Genomic DNA, 27,131 nt, shown 5'->3' on the forward strand with positions numbered 1-27,131 from the left:
CATGCTTGCAAGCATCAGGAAGGCTTAGAGAGCCTGTGTGTAACCATAGAAAGGCTAGGAGGATGCTTCAGCCTTTCAGACTCTGGTTCCAGCATAAGCTAACAGGATCACCATAGTAACTAAGGAGGGGCTTGGAGGATGCTCCAGCCTCACCACCCCAGTTCTATGGGACATTGATCTGGCCAGGATACTGGCAAGGTCACCAGGACTTTGGCCTAGCATGAGACCAGCAAAGTCACCAGTCAGGAGGGCTCAGAGAGCCTTGGTAACAGGACTTTGATCTGGCAAGAGGCTGACAAAGTCACCAGAATCTGTTTGCATCTTGCTTGTGGCAGGAGCAGACAGCCTCAGTACCTGAATCTGTGTGCATCTTACTCATGATGAGAGCAGATAGTCTGAGTCATCTTGTCCATGGCAGGGATGGGCTGGTCTGTGTTTTGTGACTTGAAGCTAGCAAGGTCGCCAGAATCTATATATTTTGCCCGTAACAGGAGCAGGGTGTCTGAGTTATTCCATCTGTGGGACAGACCAGACTGTGTACTCTGCCTGCAGAAGGGGGCAGGTGGTTTGAATGTATTCTGCTTGTGGAGTGATCTGAGTTGCTCCATCAGAGATGGATTGTCTGTGTCTTCCTTTGTGTTTTTGGACTTGTACTGATGAAATTTTTGGATGTGGAACAGACTGTTTTTTCACCTTAATCTTATTCTGACTCATTTAAAGAAGTTAGGACTAAGGACCACTTAGTACAACTTGTAGTAACCAGCTGAGAGAGAGAGAGAGAGAGAGAGAGAGAGAGAGAGAGAGAGAGAGAGGGATCTTTTATCTCCCCAGGCTGTCAGCAGTAGAGGATAAAATGTTTCAGAAGTTTTCCCTCCTCCCCCTTGCTAATACCTCTTTGTCAACAGGAATAACAAAGCCAACTCCAACCTAGCAGCCAGCTCCATCCTTGTTGACAGCATTAACTTTAGGGCTGGAGAGATGGCTCAGGGTTTAAGAGTTCTGACTGCTCTTCCAGGGTTCAATTCCCAGCAGTTACTTGGTGACTTACTTTTTTCTCAGGACCAACTCAGGATTTTATGAGTGCAGAATAGTGCACACTGGCATCCAGGGTCCCTGACAGAAGAGGCCCCAAGTGGACATATGTATGCCTCAACAGAGCTTGCAACTGACTCCTGGTCAATCATTTTGTTCAGTAAATGGCTATCCTTCTTGCCAAGAGAAATGCTTTTTCCATGTCTGAACAAATATGGTCTCTGAGTTATTAGAATAAGAGAGGAAAAGAGATAGAAAGAAAATAAAGAAGGGGGCTAATAACCCTTCTTATAGTGTCAGGCATACCTGGTTGTTACCAGGTAACTGTGGGGTAGAGTTTAGACTGAAGGCTAACACCTACTGCCCAAAAGTTCTTACAGGTTCTCTTCATTACAGACAGAGGCGAAGAAACTGACTCCTGGTCCTGAAGGGAACCCACCCAGATTAGAGCTTCAATGTGGTAAAAGGTAGGGAATGTCTCCAGATTTACTACCAGGCTCTGTAAGCAGGTCTCAACAATAATTTGGCCAAGGTTTAGATATGATATTAGATAAGAAAAAAATTCTAGTATGGTAGCCCTGGCTTTCATCAATTAGTCAGTGCCAAATATTAGAGAAAAGTCAAGGTTGCAGGGAGAGTGGAGAAGAGTGCAGACCAAGACAGGAAAAATTAATTAGAGCCCTTTAGCCAATAAATCCTCAGATCCAGGAGAAAAGAAACTCCAAGCTTCTATAAATTAACTTTGAGACTCATGACTATACCTTGCCCCTGCAATTCTGATTAATGGTGCAGTAATGCCTACATGCTTCATTATCAGACTTTACTAGTAATCCCTGGCTGAGAGATATTTTCCAGCCAGCCATTTCCCTGAACCCTGCGACTCTGTTCTGAACTCTGACTTGGACTGTCCACTCCATTGAAAATGACTCTCCTCTATTAGAGACAGAGCAGATCTGGTTTATGGACAGAAGCAGCTTTATCTGTGAGGGTCAGAGGAGAGCAGGGGCAATGGTGACAGTGAAAATCAAGGTAATCTCCATTTTCTGGACTCAGTCTCTTCATCCAGGCATTTAAACTCAGAGGGCCAAGCTAATAACATTAACATAGGCTCTCATCATGGGAAAATAAACCAATAGCTAGAGATAACAGCCTGACTGACAAGGCTGCTAAGGAGCCAACCTTAAAGGAAACAGCTATCCCTAGATTGACCACTATTCTCTCTGAACCACCTACAGCAACTGATTTGTGCAGAAAAAGAAATTAAGTGGGCTCGTGAGAATTGACTAAGTAAGCTAATATTACCCACCTCTTTAACAAGAACTTTAAGAAATCAAGCCCTACAAAGGATAATAAATGATAAAGCCCAACATAAGGAGGCAAACTGTACCCTAAAAAAAAGCAAGAACCTAATCTTCAATATGAATATAACAGCAAGCAACAATCACTATTCCTTAATAGCTCTCAACATCAGTGGACTCAACTCACCAATAAAAAGACATAGATTAACAAACTGGATATGCAATGAGGACCCTGCATTCTGCTGCCTATAGGAAACACACCTCAGAGACAAAGAGACACTACTGCAGAGTGAAAGACTAGAAAACAACTTTCCAAGCAAATGGTCTGAAGAAGCAAGCTGGAGTAGCCATTCTAATATTGAATAAAATCAATTTACAACTAAAAGTCATCAAAAAAGATAAGGAAGGACACTTCATATTCATCAAAGGAAAAATCCACCAAGATGAACTCTCAATCCTAAATATCTATGCTCCAAATACAAGGGTGCCTACATACATAAAAGAAACCTTACTAAAGCTCAAAGCACACATTGCACCTCACATAATAATAGTAGGAGATTTCAACACCCCCACTCTCATCAATGGACATATCATGGAAAAAGAAATTAAACAGAGACATAGACAGACTGAGAGAAGTCATGAACCAAATGCACTTAACAGATATTTATAGAACATTCTATCCTAAAACAAAAGGATATACCTTCTTCTCAACACCTCATGGTATGTTCTCCAAAATCAACCATATAATTGGTCATAAAACAGGCATCAATAGATAGCGAAAGATAGTAATAATCCATGTGTCCTATCAGACCACCACGGGCTACAGCTGGTCTTCAACAAAAATAAGGGAAGAATGCCCACATATACATGGAAGTTGAACAATGCTCTACTCAATGATAACCTGGTCAAGGAAGAAATAAAGAAAGAAATTAAACTAGATCCCTAGAACAAACGAAACTCAAGACGGATGATCAAAATGTGAATGCTTCACTCCTTCTTTAAATGAGGAAAAAGAATACCCTTGGCAGGGAAGGGAGAGGCAAAGATTAAAACAGAGACTGAAGGAACACCCATTCAGAGCCTGCCCCACATGTGGCCCATACATATACAGCCACCCAATTAGACAAGATGGATGAAGCAAAGAAGTGCAGACCGACAGGAGCCGGATGTAGATCGCTCCTGAGAGACACAGCCAGAATACAGCAAATACAGAGGCGAATGCCAGCAGCAAACCACTGAACTGAGAATAGGTCCCCCGTTGAAGAAATCAGAGAAAGAACTGCAAGAGCTTGAAGGGGCTTGAGACCCCAAAAGTACAACAATGTCAAGTAACCAGAGCTTCCAGGGACTAAGCCACTACTTAAAGACTATACATGGACTGACCCTGGACTCTGACCCCATAGGTAGCAATGAATATCCTAGTAAGAGCACCAGTGGAAGGGGAAGCCCTGGGTCCTGCTAAGACTGAACCCCCAGTGAACTAGACTATGGGGGGAGGGCGGCAATGGGGGGAGGGTTGGGAGGGGAACACCCATAGGAAGGGGAGGAGGGAGGGGGATGTTTGCCCGGAAACTGGGAAAGGGAATAACACTTGAAATGTATATAAGAAATACTCAAGTTAATAAAAAAAAAAGAAATGTTATTATGCATCTCCTACAGTGCACTAGGACTAAGGAACCAGTAAAAACTAATTCAATAAAAAGTCACATGTGCTATAGCAATGAGGAAAAAAAAAAGAAAGAAATTAAAGACTTCTTAGAATTTAATGAAAATGAAGTTACAATGTACCCAAACTTATGGGATACAATGAAATCTGTGCTAAGAGGAATGATCATAGATATGAGTGCCTGCAGCAAGAAACAGGAGAGAACATATGTCAGCAGCTTGACAGCACACCTAAAAGCTTTAGAACAAAAAGAAGGAAACACACCAAGGAGGAGTAGAAGGCAGGAAATTATCAAACTCAGAGCTGAAATCAACCAACTAGAAACAAAAACAGAACCAAAAGATGGTTCTTTGAGAAAATCAACAAGATAGATAAACCCTTAGCCAGACTAAGGAGAGGACACAGAGGCTGTGTCCAAATTAACAAAATCAGAAATGAAAAGGGAGAGATAACTACAGAATCAGAGGAAATTCAAAAAATCATCAGATCCTACTACAAAAGCCTATATTCAACAAAACTTGAAAATCTGGAGAAAATGGACAATTTACTACACAGATACCAGGTACCGAAGTTAAATCAGGAACAGATAAGCCATTTACACAACCCCATAACTCCTAACGAAGTAGAAGCGGTCATTAAAGGACTCCCAACTAAAAAGAGACCAGGTCCAGACAGGTTTAATGCAGAATTCTATCAAACCTTCATAGAGACCTCATACCAATACTATCCAAACTATTCCACAAAATTGAAACAGATGGAGCACTAACAAATTCCTTCTATGAATTCAAGTACTTGGGATATTAGCCCAAATACTTGAATTACCCTAGATGCACAGAACACATGAAACTCAAGAAGGATGACCAAAATGTGAATGCTTCATTCCTTCTTTAAAAGAGGAACAAGAATACCCTTGGGAGGGAATAGGGAGGCAAAGTTTAGAATAGGCCCATTCAGAGCCTGCCCCACATTTTGCCTATAAATATACAGCCACCAAACTAGATAAGATGGATGAAGCAAAGAAGTGCAGGCCAACAGGAACCAGATGTAGATCTCTCCTGAGAGACAGTCAGAATACAGCAAATATATAGGCGAATACCATCATTAAACCACTGAACTGAGAATGGGACCTGGTTGAAGGAATCTTAGAAAGGACTGGAAGAGCTTGAAGGGGCTTGAGACCCCATATGAACAACAATGCCAACCAACCAGAGCTTCCAGGGACTAAGGCACTACCTAAAGACTATACATGGACTGACCCTGGACTCCAACTGCATATGTAGCAATGAATAGCCTAGTGGAAGGAGAAGTCCTTGGTCCTGCCAAGAGTAAACCCCAAGTGAATGTGATTGTTGGGGGGAGGGTGGTAATGGGCAGAGGATGGGGATGGGAACACCCATAGAGAAGTGGAGGGGGAACAGTTAAGGGGATGTTGGCCCAGAAATCGGGAAGGGGAATAACAATCGAAATGTAAATAAGATATACTCAAGTTAATAAAGATAAAAAACTATTGTTTTTACTAAACAGACCTAATGGACTACACACAATTGCACACAGAAGATTTCCCAGGAGAGTTGTATATTAGGCCATTAAGTATGTCTCAACAGAACTGAGGAAGATTTAAATCATGTTAAGTATACACAATGATAGAAATGCAGAAATCATCAAGACTATCTTCAACAAGTCTATACCTCCATGAGAATCAAAGGACATACTTTTGGAAAATCAGCATCAATGAAGAAATTGGTAGGGCATTTCAAAATAATATTGAAACAACTAAAGAAGTGCATTACAACTTATGAGATTTATAAAAAGTACTGTCTAGAGAAGATTATATCACATTGAGTGACTAAATAAAATGACTCAGATAAAAACCTAACAGAAAGCAAATGAAATAAAAAATAAGGAGAAAGAAAGAGTCTTCACCAATATACAAGTTATTCACAATGGAAAAACCCTTCAAAAAGTAATAAACTAAGAATAAAATGCTATTAATCTCAGAAGATGCTTGAAACATACCATGTATTTCAGTGAAGATTCATTTTCAATGTTTTAAATTTTTTTATTGTGGGTTACATGAAGCCATTTACATTTAACTATATGATATACTTTGAGCACATTCCCCATACACTGTTCACCTTCCCTCCCTTTCTCCTTGTTCCAAATGTCTTTTTGTTCCTCCAGGTAGTTGCTGTTCTAGTCTTTATGTTATTAGTACACACACACACACACACACACACACACACACACACACACACAAACACACACACACACACACACACACACACACTGAGGGAAACTAAACCCTAGAAAAAGCAAGAAACTAATCTCCTTGCAGCAAACAAAATAGAAGAGAGACACACAAACATAATTCCACTTTTAAAAACAAAAACAACAGGGTAATGCCTCTTAACATCAAAGGACTCAATTCATCCATAAAAACACATAGACTAACAGAATGGATGTCTAAAGAGGACCCAGCATTCCACTGAATGCAGGAAATACACCTCAGTGAATAAGACAGACACTACCTCAGAGTAAAAGGCTGGAAAACAACTTTCCATCAAGATGAACTCTCAATCTTCAAATCCTGAAATCAACTAGGTAGAAATCTATGCTCGAAATGCAGGGCACCTACATCCATAAAAGAAACCTTACTAAAGCTCAAAGCACACATTGCACCTCACACAATCATAGTAGGAGTTTTCAACACCCCCTCTCATCAATGGACAGATCATTGAAACAGAAATTAAACAAAGACATAAAGAAACTAACAGAAATTATTAAGCAAATGGACTTAACAGATATTTATAGAACATGTCATCCTTAAACAAAAGACTCTACCTTCTTCTTAGCACCACATTGTACCTTCTCAAAAATTGACCATATAATTGGTCACAAAACAGGCCTCAACAGATACAAGAAGATAGAAATAATCCCATGCATCCTATCAGATCACCATGGATTAAGGCTGGTCTTCAATAACAAGAAAAACGACAGAACACCCACATATATGTGGAAGTTGAACAATGCTCTACTCAATGAAAACTTGGTCAAGGAATAATGAGAGAAATTGAAGACCGTTTTTAGAATGTAATGAAAATGAAAGCAGAAAACACCCAAACTTGTGGGACACAATGAAAGCAGTGGTAAGAGGAAAAGTCATAGCTCTGAGTGCCTCCAAAAAGAAACTGGAGAGAGTATATATTAGCAGCTTAATAGCACACCTTAAAGCTCTAGAACAAAAAGAAGCAAATACACCCAAGAGGAGTAGAAGGCAGGAAATAATCAAACTCAGGGCTGAAATCAACCAAGTAAAAATAAAAAGGACTATACAACTAATCAATAAAACCAGGAGCAGGTTCTTTGAGAAAAATCAACAAAATAGATAAACCCTTGCCCAGACTAACCAGAGGGCACAGAAACAGAATCCAAATTAATAAAATGAGAAATTAAAAGGGAGAAATAAAAACAGAAACCGAGGAAATAAAAAAAAAGCATCAGATCTTACCACAATAGCTATATTCCACAAATCTGGAAAATCTGGAGGAAATGAACAATTTTCTAGACAAATACCAGGTACCAAATGTAAATCAAGAACAGAAAAACCATCTAAACAACCCCATAACTCCTAAAGAAATACAAGCAGTCATTAAAGGTCTCCCAACCAAAAAGAGCCCAGGACCAGATGGGTTTCCTGCAGAATTCTATCAGACCTTCATACAAGGCCTCATACCAATACTGTCCAAACTATTTCACAGAATAGAAGTAGACAGAACACTATCCAATTCCTTCTATGAAGCCACAATTATACTTAAAACTAAACTACACAAATACCCAACAAAGAGCGAGAAATTCAGACCAATTTCCCTTATGAATATTGATGCAAAACTACTCAATAAAATTCTTGCAAACCATATCCAAGAACACATGAAAATGATCATCCATCATGATCAAGTAGGCTTCATCTGAAGGATGCAGGGATGGTTCAATATACAGAAATCTATCAATGTATTCCATTATATAAAATCAAAGAAAAAACCACGTGTTCATTTCATTAGATGTTGAGAAAGCACTTGACAAAATTCAACACCCCTTCATGATACAAGTCCTGCGAAGATCAGGAATTCAAGGCCCATACCTAAACATAGTAAAAGCAATATACAGCAAACCAGTAGCTAACATCAAACTAAATTAAGAGAACCTCGAAGAAATTCCATTAAAATCAGGGACTAGACAAGGCTGCCTACTCTCTCCCTATTTATTCAATATAGTACTCAAAGTCCTAGACAGAGCAATCAGACATCAACGGGATACAAACTAGAAAGGAAGAAGTCAAAATATCACTGTTTACAGATGATATGATAGTATACTTCAGTGACCCCAAAAGTTCCACCAGAGAACAACTAAGCCTCATCAACAACATCAGCAAGTGACTGGGTAGAAAATTAATTCAAATAAATCAGTAGCCTTCCTCTACTCAAAGGATAAACAGGCTGAGAAAGAAATTAGGGAAATGATACCCTTCATTATAGTCCCAAATAACATAAAATACTTCCACATGACTCTAACCAAGCAAGTGAAAAATCTGTATGACAAGAACTTCAAGTCTTGAAGAATGAAATTGAAGAAGTTCTCAGAAGATGGAAAGACCTCCCATACTCATGGATGGGCAAGATTAATATAGTAAAAATGACATTTTGCCAAAGCAATCTACAGATTCAACGCAATCCCCACCAAAATTCCAACTCAATTCTTCATAGAGTTAGAGAGAGAAATTTGCAAATTCATTTGGAATAACAGAAAACCCAGGATATCAAAAACTATCCTCAAAAATAAAAGAACTTCTGGGGGAATCACCATCCCTGACCTCAAGCAGCATTACAGAGCAATAGTGATAAAAACTGTATGGTATTTGTACAGAGACTATATTTTCCTATATTGAACCACCCCTGCTGTCCTGAGATGAAATCTACTTGATCATTGTTTTGATGTGTTTTTGGGTACAGTTTGTGAGAATTTTGTTGAATGTTTTTGCAGTGATATTCATAAGCAAGTTGGTCTGAAGTCCTCTTTCTTTGTTGGATCTTTGTCTCGTTTCAGTATCAGAGTAATTGTGACTTCATAGAATAAATTAAGTAGCATTCTGTTTGTTTCTTTTTTGTGGAATAGTTTGAGGAGTATTTGTATTAGCTCTTCTTTGAAGGTCTGGTAGAATTCTGTACTAAACCATCTGGCCCTGGGATTTTCTTGCTTTTCTTTCTTTGTTTCTTTCTTTGTTTCTTTGTTTGTTTGTTTCTTCCTTCCTTCCTTCCTTCCTCCCTTCCTTTCTTCTTTCTTTCTTTTTTGATGGGAGATTTCTGATGACTATTTCTATTTCCTTAGGGATTATGGGACTATTTAGATAGTTTACCTGCTCTTGATTTAACTTTGGTATGTGGTATCTGTCTAGAAAATCATTTCATCTAGATTTTCCAGTTTTATAGAATAAAGGCTTTTGTAATAGGTTCTGGTGATTTTTAAAATTTCTTCAGGTTCTCTTGTTATGTCTTTCTTTCATTTCTGATCTTATTAATTTGGGTACTATCTCCGTGCCCTTTAGTTAGTTTGGTTAAGGGCTTATCTATTTTGTTAATTTTCTCAAGGGTCCACCTCTTGGCTTTATTGATATTTATATAGTTCTACTTGTTTTTAACTGGTTGTTTTCAGCCCTAAGTTTGACTATTTCATAACTTCTACTCCTGTTGGATGTATTTGCTGCTTTCTGTTTTAGAGCTTTCAGGCATGCTGTTAAATTGCTTGTCTGGTGTCTCTACAAAGATCCTTATAAAGGCACGTAGTGCTCTAAATTTTCTTGTTAATATTGCTCTAATTGGATCCCATAAGTTTGGGTATGAGGAGGTCTTCATTTTCTTTGAATCCTACAAAGCCTTCCTTCCTTCCTTTCTTTCTTTCCTTCCTTCCTTCTTTCTCTCTCTCTCTCTTTCTTTCTTTCTTTCTTTCTTTCTTTCTTGATCACGTTATCATTGAGAAATAAGTTGTTCAGTTTCCATGAGTATGTGGCATTTCTGTTGATTTTGTTAATATTGAAGTCTTGCCTTAGCCCTTGGTGATATGATAGAATGCATGGGATTTTTACAATATTTTTGTATCTGTTGAGGCTTGTTTATGTCAGATATATGGTCAGTTTTGGAGAAAGTTTCATGAGATGCTGAGAATAAGCTTTATTCTCTTGTTTTGTGGTGAAATGTTCTGTAGATATCTGCTAAATTCATTTGGTTCATAACTTCTGTTAGTTTCACTGTGTCTTTGTTTAGTTTCTGTTTCCATGATCTGTTCATTTGTGAGAAGGGGGTGTTGAAGTTTCCTACTATTGCTGAGTGAGTTTCAAAGTGTGTTTGAGCTTTAGAAATGTTTCCTTTAAGAATGTGGGTGTCCTTGCATTGGGGAAATAGATGGTCAGGATTGAGACTTCCTTGGGCTTTTCCTTTGATGAATATGAAATGTCCTTCCCCATCTTGTTTCATAGCTTTTGGTTGAAAGTCTATTTTATATTATAGTCTATTTGAATATTAGAATGGCATCTCCATCTTCTTTCTTGGGAACTTGGAAAAATTCTTTACTTGGAAAAATTTTCTCAGTCTTTTATTCTGAGGTAGTGCCATTGAGGTGTGTTTCTTGCATGCAGTAAAATTCTAGATCCTATTTACATATCCAGTCTGTTATCCTGTGTGTTTCTACTGGGAAATTGAGTACATTGATATTGAGAGATATTAAAGACAGATGGTTGTTATTTCCTGTCATTGTTGTTGCTGTAGGTGGTATTATGTGTGTATGATTCTCTCCTTTTGGATTTGTTGTGAGCTATTTAATTTCTTGTGCTTTCTTAGGTATAGTTAACATCCTTGTGTTGCAAGATTTCATTCCAGTATCCTCTATAGGGCTGGATTAGTAGAAATATATGTTTTTAAATTGGTTTTGTCATGTATTATCTTGGTGCCTCCTTCTATGATGATTGAGAATTTTACTGGGTATAGTATCCTGGGCTGGCATTTATGTTCTCTTAGAGTCATCTGTCCAGGATATTCTGGCTATACAGATTCTGTTGAGAAGTCTGGTATAATTCTGATATGTATGCCTTTGTATGTTACTTGGCCTTTTTCTCTTACAGCTTTTTATATCCTTTTTTTGTTCTGTGCATTTAGTGTTTTGATTATTATGTAAGGAGAAGATTTTGTTTTCTGGTCGAATCTATTAGGTATTCTGTAGAATTCTTATACATTTATGGCCATCTTTTTCTTTAGGTTAGGGAAGTTTTCTACTGTTTTGAAGATGTTTTCTGATCCTTTGAGCTGGGATTCTTCACTCTCTTTTATTCCTTCTATTCTTAGGTTTGATCTATTCACTGTGTTTTGAATTTTCTGGATATTTTAGGTTATGGCTTTTTACACTTTGTATATTCTTTGACTAATGTGTCAATATTTTTATGGTATCTGTTATGGTTTATATGTGTTTGGCCCAGGGAGTGGCACTTTAGGGGGTGTGTCCTTGTTGGAGTAGGTGTGTCACTGCGGGTGTCGGCTTTAATACTCAAGTCCTAGCTGCCTGGAAGTCAGTATTCCACTAGCAGCCTTCAGATAAAGATGTAGATCTCTCAGCTCTGCCTGCACCATGGCTGCCTAGATGCTGCCATTCTCCCACCTTGATGATACTGGTCTGAACCTCTGAATCTGTAAACCAGTGCCAATTAAATTGTGCATTTTATAAGACTTGCCTTGATCATAGTGTCAGTTCACAGCAGTAAAACTGTAACTAAGACAGCACTTTCTAAGCTTGAGATTTTCTCTTCTACCTCTTGTATTCTCTTGGTGATGCTTGCCATCTGCAGCTCCTGATCTCTTTCCTAAGTTGTCCATATCCATGGTTTCCTCCCTTTGTGTTTTATTTCCATTTTTAGTTCTTGTACCATTTTGTTCAATTTCTTCACCTGCTTGCTTGTATTTTCCTATATTTTCTTTAAGGGATTTATTTGTTTCTTCTTTATGGGCTTCTTACTGTTTGCATGTGTTTTCCTGTATTTCTTTATGGTAGTTCTTTATATCCTCATTAAAGGTCTCTATCATCTTCATGAGATGGGATCTTAAGTCATTATCTTGCTTTCATATAATCCAGAGCTCGCTGTGGTGGGAGAACTGAGTTCTGATGGTGCCAATAACATTGGGTTCTGTCCCTTATGATCTTGATCTTGCCTCTAGCTATCCGGTTCGCTCTATTGTTGACTGGCCTGGGTGTCTCTGACTGGAAAAGTCAGTATGATTGCTTGTTGGAAAGATTTCCTTTCAGATATAATTCTCTCTCTTCCTCTTTCCCTCTCTGTCTCTGTGTCACTCTGTCTCTCTATCTCCCTCTGTCTCTGTCTTTCCTCCCCCCTTTGAATGTGTGTATGTGTGTGTGTGTGTGTATACACAATGTCTGATATCTTTGTTTCTGTATCTGTGTCTGTGTATGTGTATTTCAGATCATCATGGAAGTCAGAAACATTGGATCCTTCTGGAGTTTTAGGTGACTGTGAGCTTCCCTGTATGGATTACAGAACTAACATCACTTCTCTGCAAGCATAGTTTATGTTTTTAATGCTGACATATCTCCAGCCTATCACTGATTTGTGTTTTCATGAATATATTGTTGTGATAGGTGATATGTATCTCTCCACGTCTGTCCATTTCTACTACCATAACAAATTCCTAGAATCTATATGCTTATAAAAATCTCTAATCACTTGCATTTCAGTGGTATCAGCCTTGAAGTCTTTTTTGCCAATGATATTGTTTATTTGAGTCTTATACCACTGTCTCTAAGTTAGACTGGATAGAGGCTTTTCAAACTAGTTTCTCCTTTTTACAACAATGTGGTTCTGTTTTGTTCAATGTATTTAAATCATTATTTCATGTATGCTTTCTCTGGTCTTTATCACTTACTCTTTTACTCAGTTTTGATTTTGGTTTTCTTTCTTGTTTCATAATTCATTGAGTTGTCCATATATCATATCATTATTTGCTTATTTGTGTATGTGAGAGGATGCTGCACACATCCACAGTGCACCTGTGGAGAATAGACCATTGTTTGGCAATTAGTTCTGCCCTTCCACTGCATAAGTTTCCAAACTGGAAATCATGCAGTCAGGTTTAGGAGCATGAGACTCCTACCAAAGCAGTTCAGTCTCATATCTACCTATTTTCCAGCCCAATGAATCCAATAGATACTAATGATATGACCATCACAATCAAGTTTCAGACAACCTACCTACCATTTTCATACCCACAAAGAAAAATGAGTCTCCCTCCCCAGGATTCATCAACTGCCAAGACTACCTTTTAACTCCATGCAGGATAGTATTTTAGTTTTTTTTTTAAAGATTTATTTATTTAATATATATGAGTACACTGTAGCTGTCTTCAGACACACCAGAAGAGGGCATCAGATCTCATTATAAATGGTTGTGAGCCACCATGTGGTTGCTGGGATTTGAACTCAGGACCTCTGGAAGAGCAATCAGTGCTCTTAACCACTGAGCCATCTCTCCAGCCCGAAGCCTAGTTTTATTTTTAATAACTTCAAATATCAGTACCATATTTGTTTCATCATCCCCAACACCACAACTCTTCTTATGCCTCTCCACTTCCTCTCAAATTCAAGACATTTTCTCCTTTCTCTTATGTAACATACTTGTACACAAGAAATAAACATATATGTTTGTGCATATATAGAAGCAACTTAATCTATTTATTGCTGCTCATACTACATGCCATGTTTAAGTCTGACCACTCTAGATTTAGTAATGCATAAGGAGGACTTTTCCCTGAATACGACTTATTATCTCTATCTATGTAGCCATTGATTTCTTGTAGCATGTCATCTGGGGATAAGTCCTTGTGAGATTTCCACGTCTGCATTGGCATGTGTACTGATATTATCACTGTGCAGGTCCTGTCTAAGATTGGTGAGATTGTTAAGTTTGTTTAAGATTGTTGAGATTGTGTGGTGCACGCCTCCCTGTCATGTTTAGAAGACACTACCTAGCTGAAGACATCTGATCAACTGGGTATTACAACTTTCTTTCCCATTGTTCTCAATATTCCCTGAATCTTAGCTGTGGTAACTTTGTTGCAGATATATAATATAGGGCCTGAAAACTCATGATCATATACTTGTCACATTTAGACCTTTCTGGATTTGCAGTATCTTCCATATACTGCTACTTTGCGGTATTGAGATGTTGAATTGGAGTCATTTGAGACATCCCATAAATAACCAATTAAAAGAATACTTTGCCAAGACTCCCCCAAAATATGGAAATATATAAATATTCAATTAAACAAGACAAGAATGTCAATTAATAAATAGCTTCAACACACATAGAAGAGTATGTACTCTAGATGTGTGTCTATAGAATATGTGAATATAGAATGTATATTCTAAAGAAGAATAGATTACAATATACATTGAAGAATGCCATTGAACAAAATATTGAATAGTATTCAGGTTGCAGTTCACTGCATGTGAGAATCTGTGCTAAACAGCCATCACTAAAAACATAAATGAGTAAAAGATCCCAAACAGAAAAACACTACATATATGATCATAAATATTCCACCTATTTAACCATGTACATGAAATACAAAAGCTAAAATATAAAAAAATATAGTACATTTAATATAAAGACTTACATAAAAGACTTAGAATATTCTCTAAGAGACAAGTAAAGCCTACAGTATATTGCTGTTTCTTTTGCTTGCAACTCAGAGGTAGAAATTAAGTAGCTATAGAGGATGATACTATGTATTATTTTTTTTACACTCCAGATTTGATTCCCTTCCTGGTCCATACCCTGACTATTCCACCTTCTATACCTCCTCCCCAACACCCTCCCCCAGTCTTTACAAGGATATCCCCAACCCACCCTCCCCAACAGATCTTTAAAATTCCTGGGGTCTCCAGTCTCTTAAGGAATAGGTGCATCTTCTCTGACTGAACCCAGACACAGGAGTTCAATGCTTTACATGTGTTGGAGGCCTGATATCAGATGGTGTGTGCTGCCTGGTTGACCATCTAGTATCTGAGAGATCTCAGGGATTCAGGTTAATTAAAACTGCTGGTCCTCCTACAGTATTGCCCTCCTTCTCAGCTTCCTCCAGCTTCTCCCTGATTCAAACAGATGGGTCGGCATCTTCTGTTCACATATTTCGGTGCACATATCTGCATCTGACTCTTTCAGCTATTTGTGATGCTGTGTATTTTAAATACATGTCCCAGAAAGATTTGAACTGGATATGACTAGAATTCCTTGCCTTACATCTACCAGAAGCTGCCATGCAAGCTTCTAAAGAAAGGAAGTGGTCAATAGTCCTATCCAGCTCTGATGCCTATCTATTTCATCAATGGCCATCATGGCTCAATAATCTTAAGGCTGCAAGAATGGCACACCCACCTCACATAACTTTATAGTAATCAACAGTTGTTGAATTAGACTTAACACATAATCAACAAGGAGGAATCATATGTAACATGAGAAAACTAGCTATTTATTCAGGGCTGCTGAAGTCATGAATCTTGGAGGAGAACCAACAACTATCACTGTATTAATTAGCATAATTCCTAACCTCATTCTAAATATTTGTCCTTATACACACAGGTAAGAGGAGTCCTCACCTCTCATCATGAAGAGTTCTCTTTATAACAGACAGAGATGATGAAAGAAAACCAGAAAAAATGCAGTTTTATGGAGCCCAGTCACAATGAATACATGTATAAATGACTCCGACACCTGATGTTCAGAAAATATTGAGGAATAGAAAAGCAGAAAGATTATAATAAACCAGAAAATGATGGAGAGTATGTATCCTAGTAACATAGTCCATATTTAATTTTAATGTGACATTCATTTATTTTAAAATGGGCATCTCATAGCAACATTATTATGTCTTTATATTTATATCACAATATTCAAAGCAGGGGAGCAAACCAGTCAAGGAACAATGAAGGAATCAATTGCGAAACTGTGGAAGTCACATGCAGAACATGATTGCTCAGCTGTTAAGAAATTGAAGACCTGGTAATTTATTTCATGTGGATGGCTTATTGTCTATCTTGCTATATTATTCAAGATAAATATAAAAACAAATATATGACATCTTTTCACTTAGAAGTAGAATATATTTTAAATGTCAGTATTTATATATTAACTATATATGACAATATATAAGGAAATAATTAGTTCTCATCAAGTCTCTATATTCGATAGAAGGTGAAAGCATAGTTTAAAAATATTAACAAAATATGAAGTAAAAAGTGTCATAATTATATTTCTGTTACCATGATGACCAAGCCTACTGATAAAAAATATTTTATAAGGAGACTCACAATTCCCATAGGGTGGAATCCATGATCAACATGGCCAGAAACCTGACATCAGGCAGGTTAGTGTGGCACTGGGGCAGTTGCTGAAAACTTGTTTCTGACCCTCAAGCTTAAGGAAAATAAAGAGCTAACTACAAATTGTACTGGCTTTTGAAACCTCAAAGACCACACCTAGTGAGATATCCAGCAACAAAGACACACATTTTAATCCATCAACCTGGGACTGAGCATTCCAAAGTTGAGACTGTAGGAGAAAATTTTTAAGTAATCCACCACATTCCAGTCCTTGAACCACATAATCTTGTAGATATATCACAGGGGAAAACACATTAAATTTGACTTGAAATTCCTCACAGTCATTCACAGTCCCCAAATAGTTTAAAACTCCAAAATCTCTTATGAGACTCAAAACAATCTCTTATTTGTAAATCCTGGTCAAATCAGAAACCAGAGTACATGTTTCCAACACACAGAGGCACAGACCATACATTACCATCCATACCAAAGGAGAGGAATAGGGGTATAGAAAATACTGGGCCAAGCAAAACCAAAATCCAGCTGGGCAAAGTCTTAATCCTGTAGCTTGATATCTTGGTATTAAAAGGCTGAGATGACTCTGTACCTTCAGCTTTTTCACTGCAATACTTGTCTTTCTCATGTGCTGGTTTCACTTTCTCTATAAAGCTCTTCTTGGCAGGTATCCCATATCTGGCATCTCCAATACCTTGGCATCTCCAGTACAATCTAGGCTTTGTTTTCACAGCTTTCAGACCTTTCCGGGCTTCCATACAAGGACTCCTTACTCCATGGTTGGCCTCATTCTTAACCTTGGTGGAAGATTCTACAGCCCCACCTATTTCTGCATCCTTCTTGACTCGGAGGCCAGGACCAGATGGCTGATGCTGCCAACTTCTACTCAGTATTGAACTGTCAAGTACATGTTCCCCACATGTAGAGGCACAGATCCTACAACTTCACTTCCTTGAATTAATTTACATAAGCTTTGATTTCATTTGCTTTCATTTGTTGAATGAATTTTCCTTTGCTTTAGGAGAGTCTTTAGATATTTCCTTTTTGCAAGTTGAAACTTAGCTGGTTGACATCTTGACCTGGAGCAGCATCTCATTTATTCCATTTCCCATTAGGATTTTCTTTACACTTCTTATCTCTTTAAACACAAGAATTAGCTCTAAAATTAAAAATCCTGGTTATCCACTTTTCTTTGATTGTACATATTATATTTTCTTTTTGCCCTTCTTACTTATTTTCAGAGTAAACGTAGTTAACATCCTTTGCCAACAAAATTATTCTCAAATTTTTCAGTTTAACCTGAAGCATGTTCTTAGGTGAAGGGTAAAAAGAAGCCACATTGTGTGAAAAACATCCAAGAATAGTTTCTAACCATGTTGTTAAAATTGTTTCTCTCAAAAACTGTTTGAGCTAGACCTCCATAGTCTACAATGCTCTTTAGAATCACTTTCATTCAAGTTCCTACTAGGATCCTCTGTTAAGTCTCACCTCATTTGCTTCCCTAGTCCAAAATTCCACAGTCTTTCTCACTCATTGTAAAAGGAATAGGATCAGGCCTGTTACAACACCTTCTCCAATACCAGCTTCAGTTTTACTTACATTTCCATTGCTGTGGATTAGAAAACATGGCAAAGCAAATTTATAAAAGAAAGTATTTAATTTGGGAGGCCACAGTACCAGATATTTGTAGTGTATGACCACCATGACAGGAAGCAAGGCAGGAGGAAGGCAGCCATGAAACTGGAGTAGTAGTTGAGAGCTTATATCTAATTCAGAGACATGGGGTTAGGGTGGAGGCACTGGGGATTTGTGACCTCAAAGACAACCTCTAGTGCCTCCTCCAACAAGGCCTCAGCTGCTGATCCGGCCCAAACGATCCCACCAATTGGAAGGGGGGCGGGTAAGCATTTCAATACATGAGCCTATGGTAGCCATTTTTCTACAGCATGAGGTCTTTGTAGTAACAGTACATTGCAGAGAGAAGTTTCTGAAAGTATGAAGATTTTGACACAATGAGAAAAAAATGAGTATTTACATGACCTGACATATAAGTTAGTTTGTTCAACTATAACAACCATCTAACCACATGTATATCAAGCATCATGTAACAGTCTTTCAATCTGCACTCTATATTTTAGTTTGGAACAGAAATATGAATGACCTATTTACCTTTGAAGTAAAAACATTTGACTGGAGGGGAAGTGAAAATTATGAGACATAAGAAAGTTTTATCTATCTTGATTAGGTTCTGAGTCATGTAGCTATATTAAGAAAACCTGCTGATTTGTTTACTTTAATTTGTTGATACTATGTTCTCTTAATTGTACTGCAATTGAAATTATCACATGCTGTAGCTTTAAAATTGAAATAATGTCATATAGAAATTTTTACTAAACTTTGCATAATTAAGCTATAGATGCCATGGGCTCTGGGAAATGTATAAAGTGAGTACTCCACTGGGTGAATAGTGATTTAACAGATTTCTCTTGAGAATGTTTATTTCTTTACTAAGAAATGGAAAGACCATTACTCCATACATTTTTAAACCTATAGAAATTAATAAAGTCTGGGATTATAAGACAAATCTATATAACCCTTCAACACTAAAAAAAGTTCATTTTAAAACAGGATTTTTTGCTAAATATGACATGGATTTAGACACTATCAAGTTAAGTGAGCAAAGAAATGCAACTGTTTCTTGTACTTTCCTGAACCTTCTGCTGAAGTAGGAGTTTGTCAATAGTGGTAAAAAGCTCTTCTGAACCCAATAGAGTTTATGAGTAGTCCCATCAAAATGAGTTGGTAAAGCCCTGATCGAGATAGCTGCACTCAGTATTTATAACAAGTCCAGTACCAATCAACTTCTGCAACATTGACTACTTTCCAAACTGCATTAACCTTGGGTCCTCAACTAAACATTATAAAAAAATCCACAAACTGATAAGGACATAGTTCTCTTCAAAACTATTTATGCCTAGTCAAAGCAGCTCTCAGTCCCTTGCAGACTGTTTACTTCTCTAGATCTTCCTAAGGAGCCCATTTCTACATATTCTTCTGTCTCAGGAGTGTCTTGCCTGGCCTGCTGCAGAAGTAGCTTGAGAGACTTCCGTTGAAACCGATGATGCCTAACGGAGCCTACGAGGAAGTAAATGATGGGGTTGGCACAGCTGTTAATACAGGATAGAAATATTGTCACTGGAAGAAAACCACAAGGAAAAACATAATAAAATGTCTCAGCCCACACTAAGAGGAACAAATAAATCCCATAGGGCAGACCAAAGAGCAGGAAGAACAACACTGTGAACACAATGACCACATACAGCCTGGTCACAGGAATCCTGTATAAGCCACAGAAGATAGTAATCACCAAGGCCAAACTGGACACCAAGAGAACCACAAATAAAACAATTAGCCATGAAGTAATGATTAAATCAATTGTCTTACACCAATCAGAGATGTTAGTGCCAGGTAGGAAGCCACATTCTTTTCCTTCTGAAAGGCTCAACACTAGGGACAAGACCCAAAGCATGGTACATATGACAGCTGATGTATGCCTTGGAAGTTGGCAGCGATACCAGAATGGCCTCATGACACACAGGCAGCGTTCAATACTAACAGCACTGAGAATGCTCAGGCCACAAAGATAAGCAAAGTTTAACATAACAATGAAAAACAGAGGCAATTTAATCGGGATGGTGTAGATGTCAAAGATAATATAAAAACAATATCCAATTTGAAACCCAATGAAGAGAAAGTCAGCACCAGCCAGGTTGAGGATGTAGATAGAGAAGGCATTCCTGCACATCTGGAAGCCCAGGAGCCATATCACTATGGCATTTCCAACCAGAACAACTATAGCAATGATGAGGGAAAGAAATATCATGGTACAAGACATTATGCCACATGATGACATTCCAGTGTGGTTGCTTTCATTCACAGTTGTGCTGTTAGTTTCCCAGTCTAGGATGTTTGAATCCACTCTTTGGAGGCTATCACTGATCTTTCTGGAAAGACAAACAAGGTATTAGTACATGCTGTTCACTCTCTGATTCTCAGGATTACCCATATATGGTAATGGTTTTTCTGGTTCATAAGGTAGGTTAACAGGATTATAGAGATAATTTATCAAAATCAATATTTCTGGAGCCTTAATTTAAATCTGGCTTATATTTATTTAGGCTATCTACAATCCACAGCTTGTATTTATATTAGAGTAGTTGAGAGCCCCACTTAGTCTATACACACTTAGTGTCTTAGACTGTTTTAAAACTCCTGTTTTAAGACAAACTATTTTTCAGAAAGAAAGAAAACACTAAACCCAACTTTCTTTCTGTTCTAAGGTTGGTTCTTTCCCATTTGGTGAACTCAGGAGCCAGAAGCATGACCAACAGTTGTTGCTGTCATACTGGTAGGTTAGGAGGCTAAGAAATGGAAAATATGGTAATAATAAAGGTCAGTAATGAAATCATACTAAGACTAGTATGAAGATTCCAGACCAATAGGGTAGCATGACTCAGTATTCATTTCAAAATCTGAACAAGAAAGGAGGAAAGCCTTTGTTGGCATTAAGCACTTTTCCGTTGCCTGTTGCTATATCACAAGTATCTATCTCTCCCTAAGGTCACAGTGAATAGCTGAAAATTTTCATTCAACAATTGGATAAGTAAAACAAAAGCTCCAAAGTAGATGTAAATATGGAATAAATGTCTTTGCAAATATTTTAAAGCAACTTCAGCACCATGAAATGTATATGAAATGACAAAAGATCACTGCTCATGATTCTGTCAGTATCATACCTCTAGTATTCTTGGAAAAATGGCTTATGGTATAGAGATGGTTAATGATGGCCTTTGTCATCCCTCAATCCAAGGGGCAGAGAGGGAGAGAGAGAGAGAGAGAGAGAGAGAGAGAGAGAGAGAGAGAGAGAAGAAAATAAGTGCCAGTAGTGCTAAATAAAGGGTATTGTGACACATAAATATCTCAAGTACTTGAAGACAGAGATGGTTCTCTTAAAGGAGGGTACTATAAATTGTTCTGTTAGTCATGCTAGATTACTTGTGAGATACCAGATTATAGATACTGAAGCAGGAAGAATTCCATTAGTTCAATGGCAGTCTGAGCTACATAGTAAGTTCCATAAAAGCCTAGGTTGTATGAGAAAGCAAGAGGAGGAGGAGGAGGAGGAGGAGGAGGAGGAGGAGGAGGAGGAGGAGAGTCAGAGAGAGAGAATATAAGAAATCTGAGAGTCAATTTAGAGACCAAACTTACAAATCCTTTGTGCATAGGTTATGTCTGGGATGCAGACAAAAGCACAGAAAACTAATTCCATAAAATAGAAGATGGATTTTCCTTCTTGAGATTCCCTCTCTGCACTTATTCCCCCAACTTCATTATACCTACTTATCTGGAACATACAGGATAATTTCCCTTCTTGCACTCATTTTCTGCCTGCAGAGTCTTCTGGGGTATTCCCAGCTGGTCAGAGCAGCCCATTGTCACTCTGTCAACCTCCATTGTCCAGTCAACTATATGCCCACATTCATCAGACCTGTTGATACAAATTAGATTTTTCCCTACATTCATTCCTCTGACCCATTAGTCCTCTGGGGAACTTCCTGCTGCCCAGATTGGTGTACTTTCCTCCTGAGCACCATTGTACCACAAGTTCTCTGTCTGCCTTTCCCCTGGAACCCCCTACCCTGTCTTCTCTCAGGGATACACCCAACAACTGGGTGACTTGCATTGTCTGATGAACTCCATTATTTATCCCAAAGATACACACAAGAGGCCTGCCATATTAGCAAAGCAAGGTTATACCACATTTGAATACCTGGCACACCAAGAATATCCAGGGACAGCCAGATTGTTAAAGGTCAGCATAAGATTACAATAAACAAAAGTGATCAAAATATGAAAACTTCAGAGAACAGCTATACTATTACAACAAGCCCTGTATACCTTAGCACACATGATTATAACCTCAAACCTCATCTTCTGGTGATAGAGGGCTTCAAAGATGAAATTAGTAAATCATTTCCTAAATACAAGAAAATACAATCAAATAGATGCTTTTAAAGAGGAAACGTATTAACCCCTTTAGAAATATGGGGAAATAAAAGTAAATAGGAGAAGAAAATAAAACTGACCAAGAACAGAAATTAAAAATAGAAGCAATAGGCCTGCTCTTTAGCAGCTGGTCGGGGGCAGTGAAAAGCGAGTGAGGAGAGCACAACGGCAGCATAGCCATTGCTGAGGGGAGAGCGAGACCCGAGTTTCCGCATTGAGATTTGGTGACTGAGGAAGGGACCCAGAGACTCCTTGAACAACTAAGTCAAAATGGTTTCAATCCCAAAATACTATGAAGGCAAGAATATTGTCCTCACAGGAGCCTCTGGTTTCTTAGGGAAGATGCTTGCTGAGATCTTGTCCTGAGGTGAATTCAGTCTATGTTTTGGTGAGGCAAATAGCCGGACAGACACCCCAAGAATGAGTGGAAGAAATCCTCAGTGGCAAGCTTTTCAACAGGTTGAGAGATGAAAATCCAGATTTTAGACAGAAAATTATAGCAATCAACAGTGAACTCACCCAACCTAAACTGGCTCAGTGAAGAAGATAAGGAGATCATTATAGATTCTACCAATGTCATATTTCACTGTGCAGTTACTGTAAGATTTAATGAAAATTGAAGAGATGCTGTTCAGTTAAATGTATTCGCTACATGACAGCTTATTCTCCTTGCACAGCAAATGAAGAATCTGGAAGTGTTCATGCATGCCTCAACAGCGTACACCTACTGCAATCAAAAGCATATTGATGAAGTAGTTTATCCATCCCCTGTAGATCCCAAGAAACTGATTGATTCCTTAGAATGGATGGTAAATAATATCACACCAAAACTGATAGGTGACAGACCTAATATGTATATATACACCAAGGCATTGGCAGAATATGTTGTGCAACAAGAAGGAGCAAAGCTAAATGTTGCAATTGTAAGGCCATCGATTGTTGGTGCCAGTTGGAAAGAACCTTTTCCAGGATGGATTGATAACTTTAATGGACCAAGTGGTCTCTTCATTGCAGCAGGGAAAGGAATTCTTTGAACAATGTGTGCCTCCAATAATGCCCATGCAGATCTCGTTCCTGTAGATGTAGTTGTCAACATGAGACTTGCTGGAGCCTGGTATACTGGAATTAATAGACCAAGAAACACCATGGTGTATAATTGCACAACAGGCAGCACTAATTCTTTCCACTGGAGGGAAATTGAATACCATGTAATTTCCACTTTCAAGAGGAATCCTCTCGAACAGGCCTTCAGATGGCCCAATGTAAATCTAACCTCAAATCACCTTTTATATCATTACTGGATTGCTGTAAGCCATAAGACCCCAGCATTCCTGTATGATATCTACCTCAGGATGACTGGAAGAAGCCCAAGGATGATGGAAACAATTACTCATCTTCACAAAGCCATGGTATTCCTTGAATATTTTACAAGTAACACTTGGGTTTGGAATACTGATAATGTCAATATGTTAATGAACCAGCTAAACCCTGAAGATTAAAAAGACCTTTAATATTGATATATGACAGTTACACTGTGCAGAATATATAGAAAACTACTGCATGGGTACTAAAAAATATGTATTGAATGAAGAGATGTCAGGCCTCCCTGTAGCTAGAAAGCATCTGAATAAGTTGCTGAATATCTGTTATGATTTCAATACAATACTTGTGATACTTATCTGGTGCATTTTTGTTGCAAGATCACAAATGGCAAGAAACATCTGGTGTTTTGTGGTTAGTCTGTGTTACAAATTTCTGTCAAACTTTGAGCATCCAGCACTATGAGATACTGAAGACCAAGAATTTAGCATTAGAATATCTATGCATATGATGACCCAAATGCATAAAATGTAAAATGTACTTAAGTATCTCACCTTTTGTTAAGACATTAAACCATCTTAAATTGAGGAAAAAATAGAAGCAATAAAGAAATTCCAGACTGAGGCAATACTGGAGATGGACTACCTAGGGAAGAGAACAGGACTAACAGACAGAAGCTTCACTAACAGAATACAAGATGGAAAATCCTGTGGGGAAGAGACCTGACCACCCAGGAATACAGACATCCTGAGGCTGCAGGACAGACTGCCACCTCTGCACACCTCTGTCCACATCCCAGGTCAAAGGGGAAAATGCACAGGGCCTCTGGACACAGAGATACAGGAACAGACAGTCGCTGGGGTACCAGCAGTTCTGGTGTACGCCCAGGACCAAAGTGAACCTGCCAAACAGCTCCCTGCACCCAAATTCCTTGAGGGAGAGAGTTGATCCTCAGAATGTGGATACTCCTGAGATGTCAGAGGAGACTATCCTCTTCCCACAGTCCAGAACCAAGAGGGAATCACAGAGTGCCAACTGTGCCCACTGGGTGAAAGGAACTAGGAGAAATCAGAGGCAGGATCCTTTGATTCCTGCCATTGCCTAGAGCTGGAAGACAGTCTCCAGAAGCACTGACACACCTGAGATCAGAGGTAAGACCCACTTTTCTGCTTTCAAGTGACATCCCTGGTGGATTCAGGATACATGGAGGCAGAAGTCCTCTGGGTCAGGGCACTTCCTGTTTCTGGCTCTGCCCAGAAGTGAACTGATACCATCCCACAGTTCCCTGCACCCAAATCCTGTGGGGAAGAGAGCTGAACACCCAGGAGTGCAGATATCCTGAAACCATAGGACAGACTGCCATTTCTGCACACCTCTGCCCACATCCCCAGTACAAGGAGAAACTGCACAGTGCTTTTGGACACAGGGACATAGGAACAGACAGCTGCCGGGGTACCCATGGTTCTGCTCTGCACCCAGGACCAAACTGAACTGGCCAAACACCTCCTGGCACCCAAATCCTATGAGGAAGAGAGCTGTACCATCAGAAGTGTAGATGTTCCTGAGAAGTCAGAGGAGACTACCCTCTGCCCACAGTCCAGACCCAAGCAGGAATCACCTAGTTCCAACTTTGTACCTTGGGTGCAGGGACCTAGGAACAATCAGTGGTAGGACACTTTGATTCCTGTCCATGTCTAGAGCTGAAAGACAGTCACCAAGAGTGCCAACACACTCAAAATCAATTAAGCAACAGAAACAAAGACTACTTGGCATCATTAGAGCACAGTTGTCCCACCAAAGAAAATACTGGATATCCAAACACACCAGAAAAGCAAGATTTAGATTTAAAATCACATTTTTATAATGATGGAGGACTTTAAGAAAGACATAACTCCCTTAAAGAAGTACAGGAAAATACAAGTAAACAAGTAGAAGTCCTTTTCAGATCCCTGAAAGAATTGCAGGAAAACACAACCAAACAGGTGAAGGAATTGAAAATGGAAATAGAAACAATAAAGAAAGCACAAAGGGAGACAACCCTGTATATAGAAAAGGTAAGGAAGAGACAAGGAGTCATAGATATAAGCATCACCAACAGAATACAAGAAGTAGAAGAGAGAATCTCAGGGGCAGAAGGTACCATAGAACACATTGACAGATCTGTCAAAGATAATGTAAAACGCAAAAAACTCCTAGCCCAAAACATACAGGAAATCCAGGACTCAATGACAAGATCAAACCTAAGGACAATAGGCATAGAAGAAAGTGAGGACTCCCAACTTAATGGGCCAGTAAATATATTCAACAAATTATAGAAGAAAACTTCCCTAACCTAAAGAAAGAGATGCCCATAAATATACAAGAAGCCTACAGAACTCCAGATAGATTGGACCAGAAAAGAAACTCCTCCCATCACATAATAGTCAAAACACCAAATGCACAAAACAAAGAAAGAATATTAAAAGCAGTGAGGGAAAAAGGTCAAGTAACATATAAAGGCAGACCTATCAGAATCACACCAGACTTCTCACCAGAGACTATGAAAGCCAGAAGATCCTGGACAGATGTCATACAGGCCCTAAGAGAACACAAATGCCAGCCCAAGTTACTGCATCCAGCAAAACTCTCAATTAACAAAGATGGAGAAACCAAGATATTCCATGACAAAACCAAATTTACATAATACCTTTCTACAAATCCAGCCCTACAAAGGATAATAGATGGAAAACTCCAACACAGGGAGAGAAAATATACCATACAAAAAGCAAAAATAGAATTTCCTTGCAATAAAACCAAAAGAGAGACAAAAAAACATAATTCCACCTCTAAGAACGAAAGTAACAGGAAGGAACCATCACTATTCCTTAATATCTCTCAACATCAACAGGCACAATTCCCCAATAAAAAGACATAGACTAACAGACTGGATACTTAAAGAGGACCCAGCATTTTGCTGCATGCAGAAAACACAACTCAGAGACAAAGACAGATACTACCTCAGTATAAATGGCTAGAAAACAACATTCCAAGCAAATGGCCCAAAGAAAAAAGCTGCAGTAGCCATTCTAAAATCAAATTTAAATTGACTTTCAACTAAAAGTCATTAAAAAAGATAAGGAAGGACACTTTATATTCATAAAAGGAAAAATCCACCAAGATGAACTCTCAATCCTAAATATGTATGCTTCAAATGCAAGGGCACCTATTTTCATAAAATAAACCGTAATAAATCTCAAAAAAATAAAAAAAAAATCATTGCACCTCACACAATAATAGTAGAAGATTTCAATACACCACTCTCATCA

General features: G+C 38.5%; 1 protein-coding gene and 1 pseudogene across 1 annotated transcript; one reads left to right on the forward strand and one right to left on the reverse strand.

The window, feature by feature from the left end:
• Positions 1-19,408: 19,408 nt before the first annotated feature.
• Positions 19,409-20,353, reverse strand: Mrgprx2l (MAS-related G protein-coupled receptor, member X2-like). The gene is given in 1 exon segment (NM_001002285.1): positions 19,409-20,353. A coding segment is annotated over 1 exon segment (945 nt).
• Positions 20,354-22,698: 2,345 nt separating this feature from the next.
• On the forward strand, positions 22,699-24,299 carry Far1-ps1 (fatty acyl CoA reductase 1, pseudogene 1; annotated as a pseudogene).
• Positions 24,300-27,131: the final 2,832 nt, after the last annotated feature.

The sequence above is a fragment of the Rattus norvegicus genome, chromosome 1 (assembly GCF_021556685.1).
Source record: "Rattus norvegicus strain SHRSP/BbbUtx chromosome 1, alternate assembly SHRSP_T2T, whole genome shotgun sequence".
Lineage (NCBI taxonomy): Eukaryota > Metazoa > Chordata > Mammalia > Rodentia > Muridae > Rattus > Rattus norvegicus.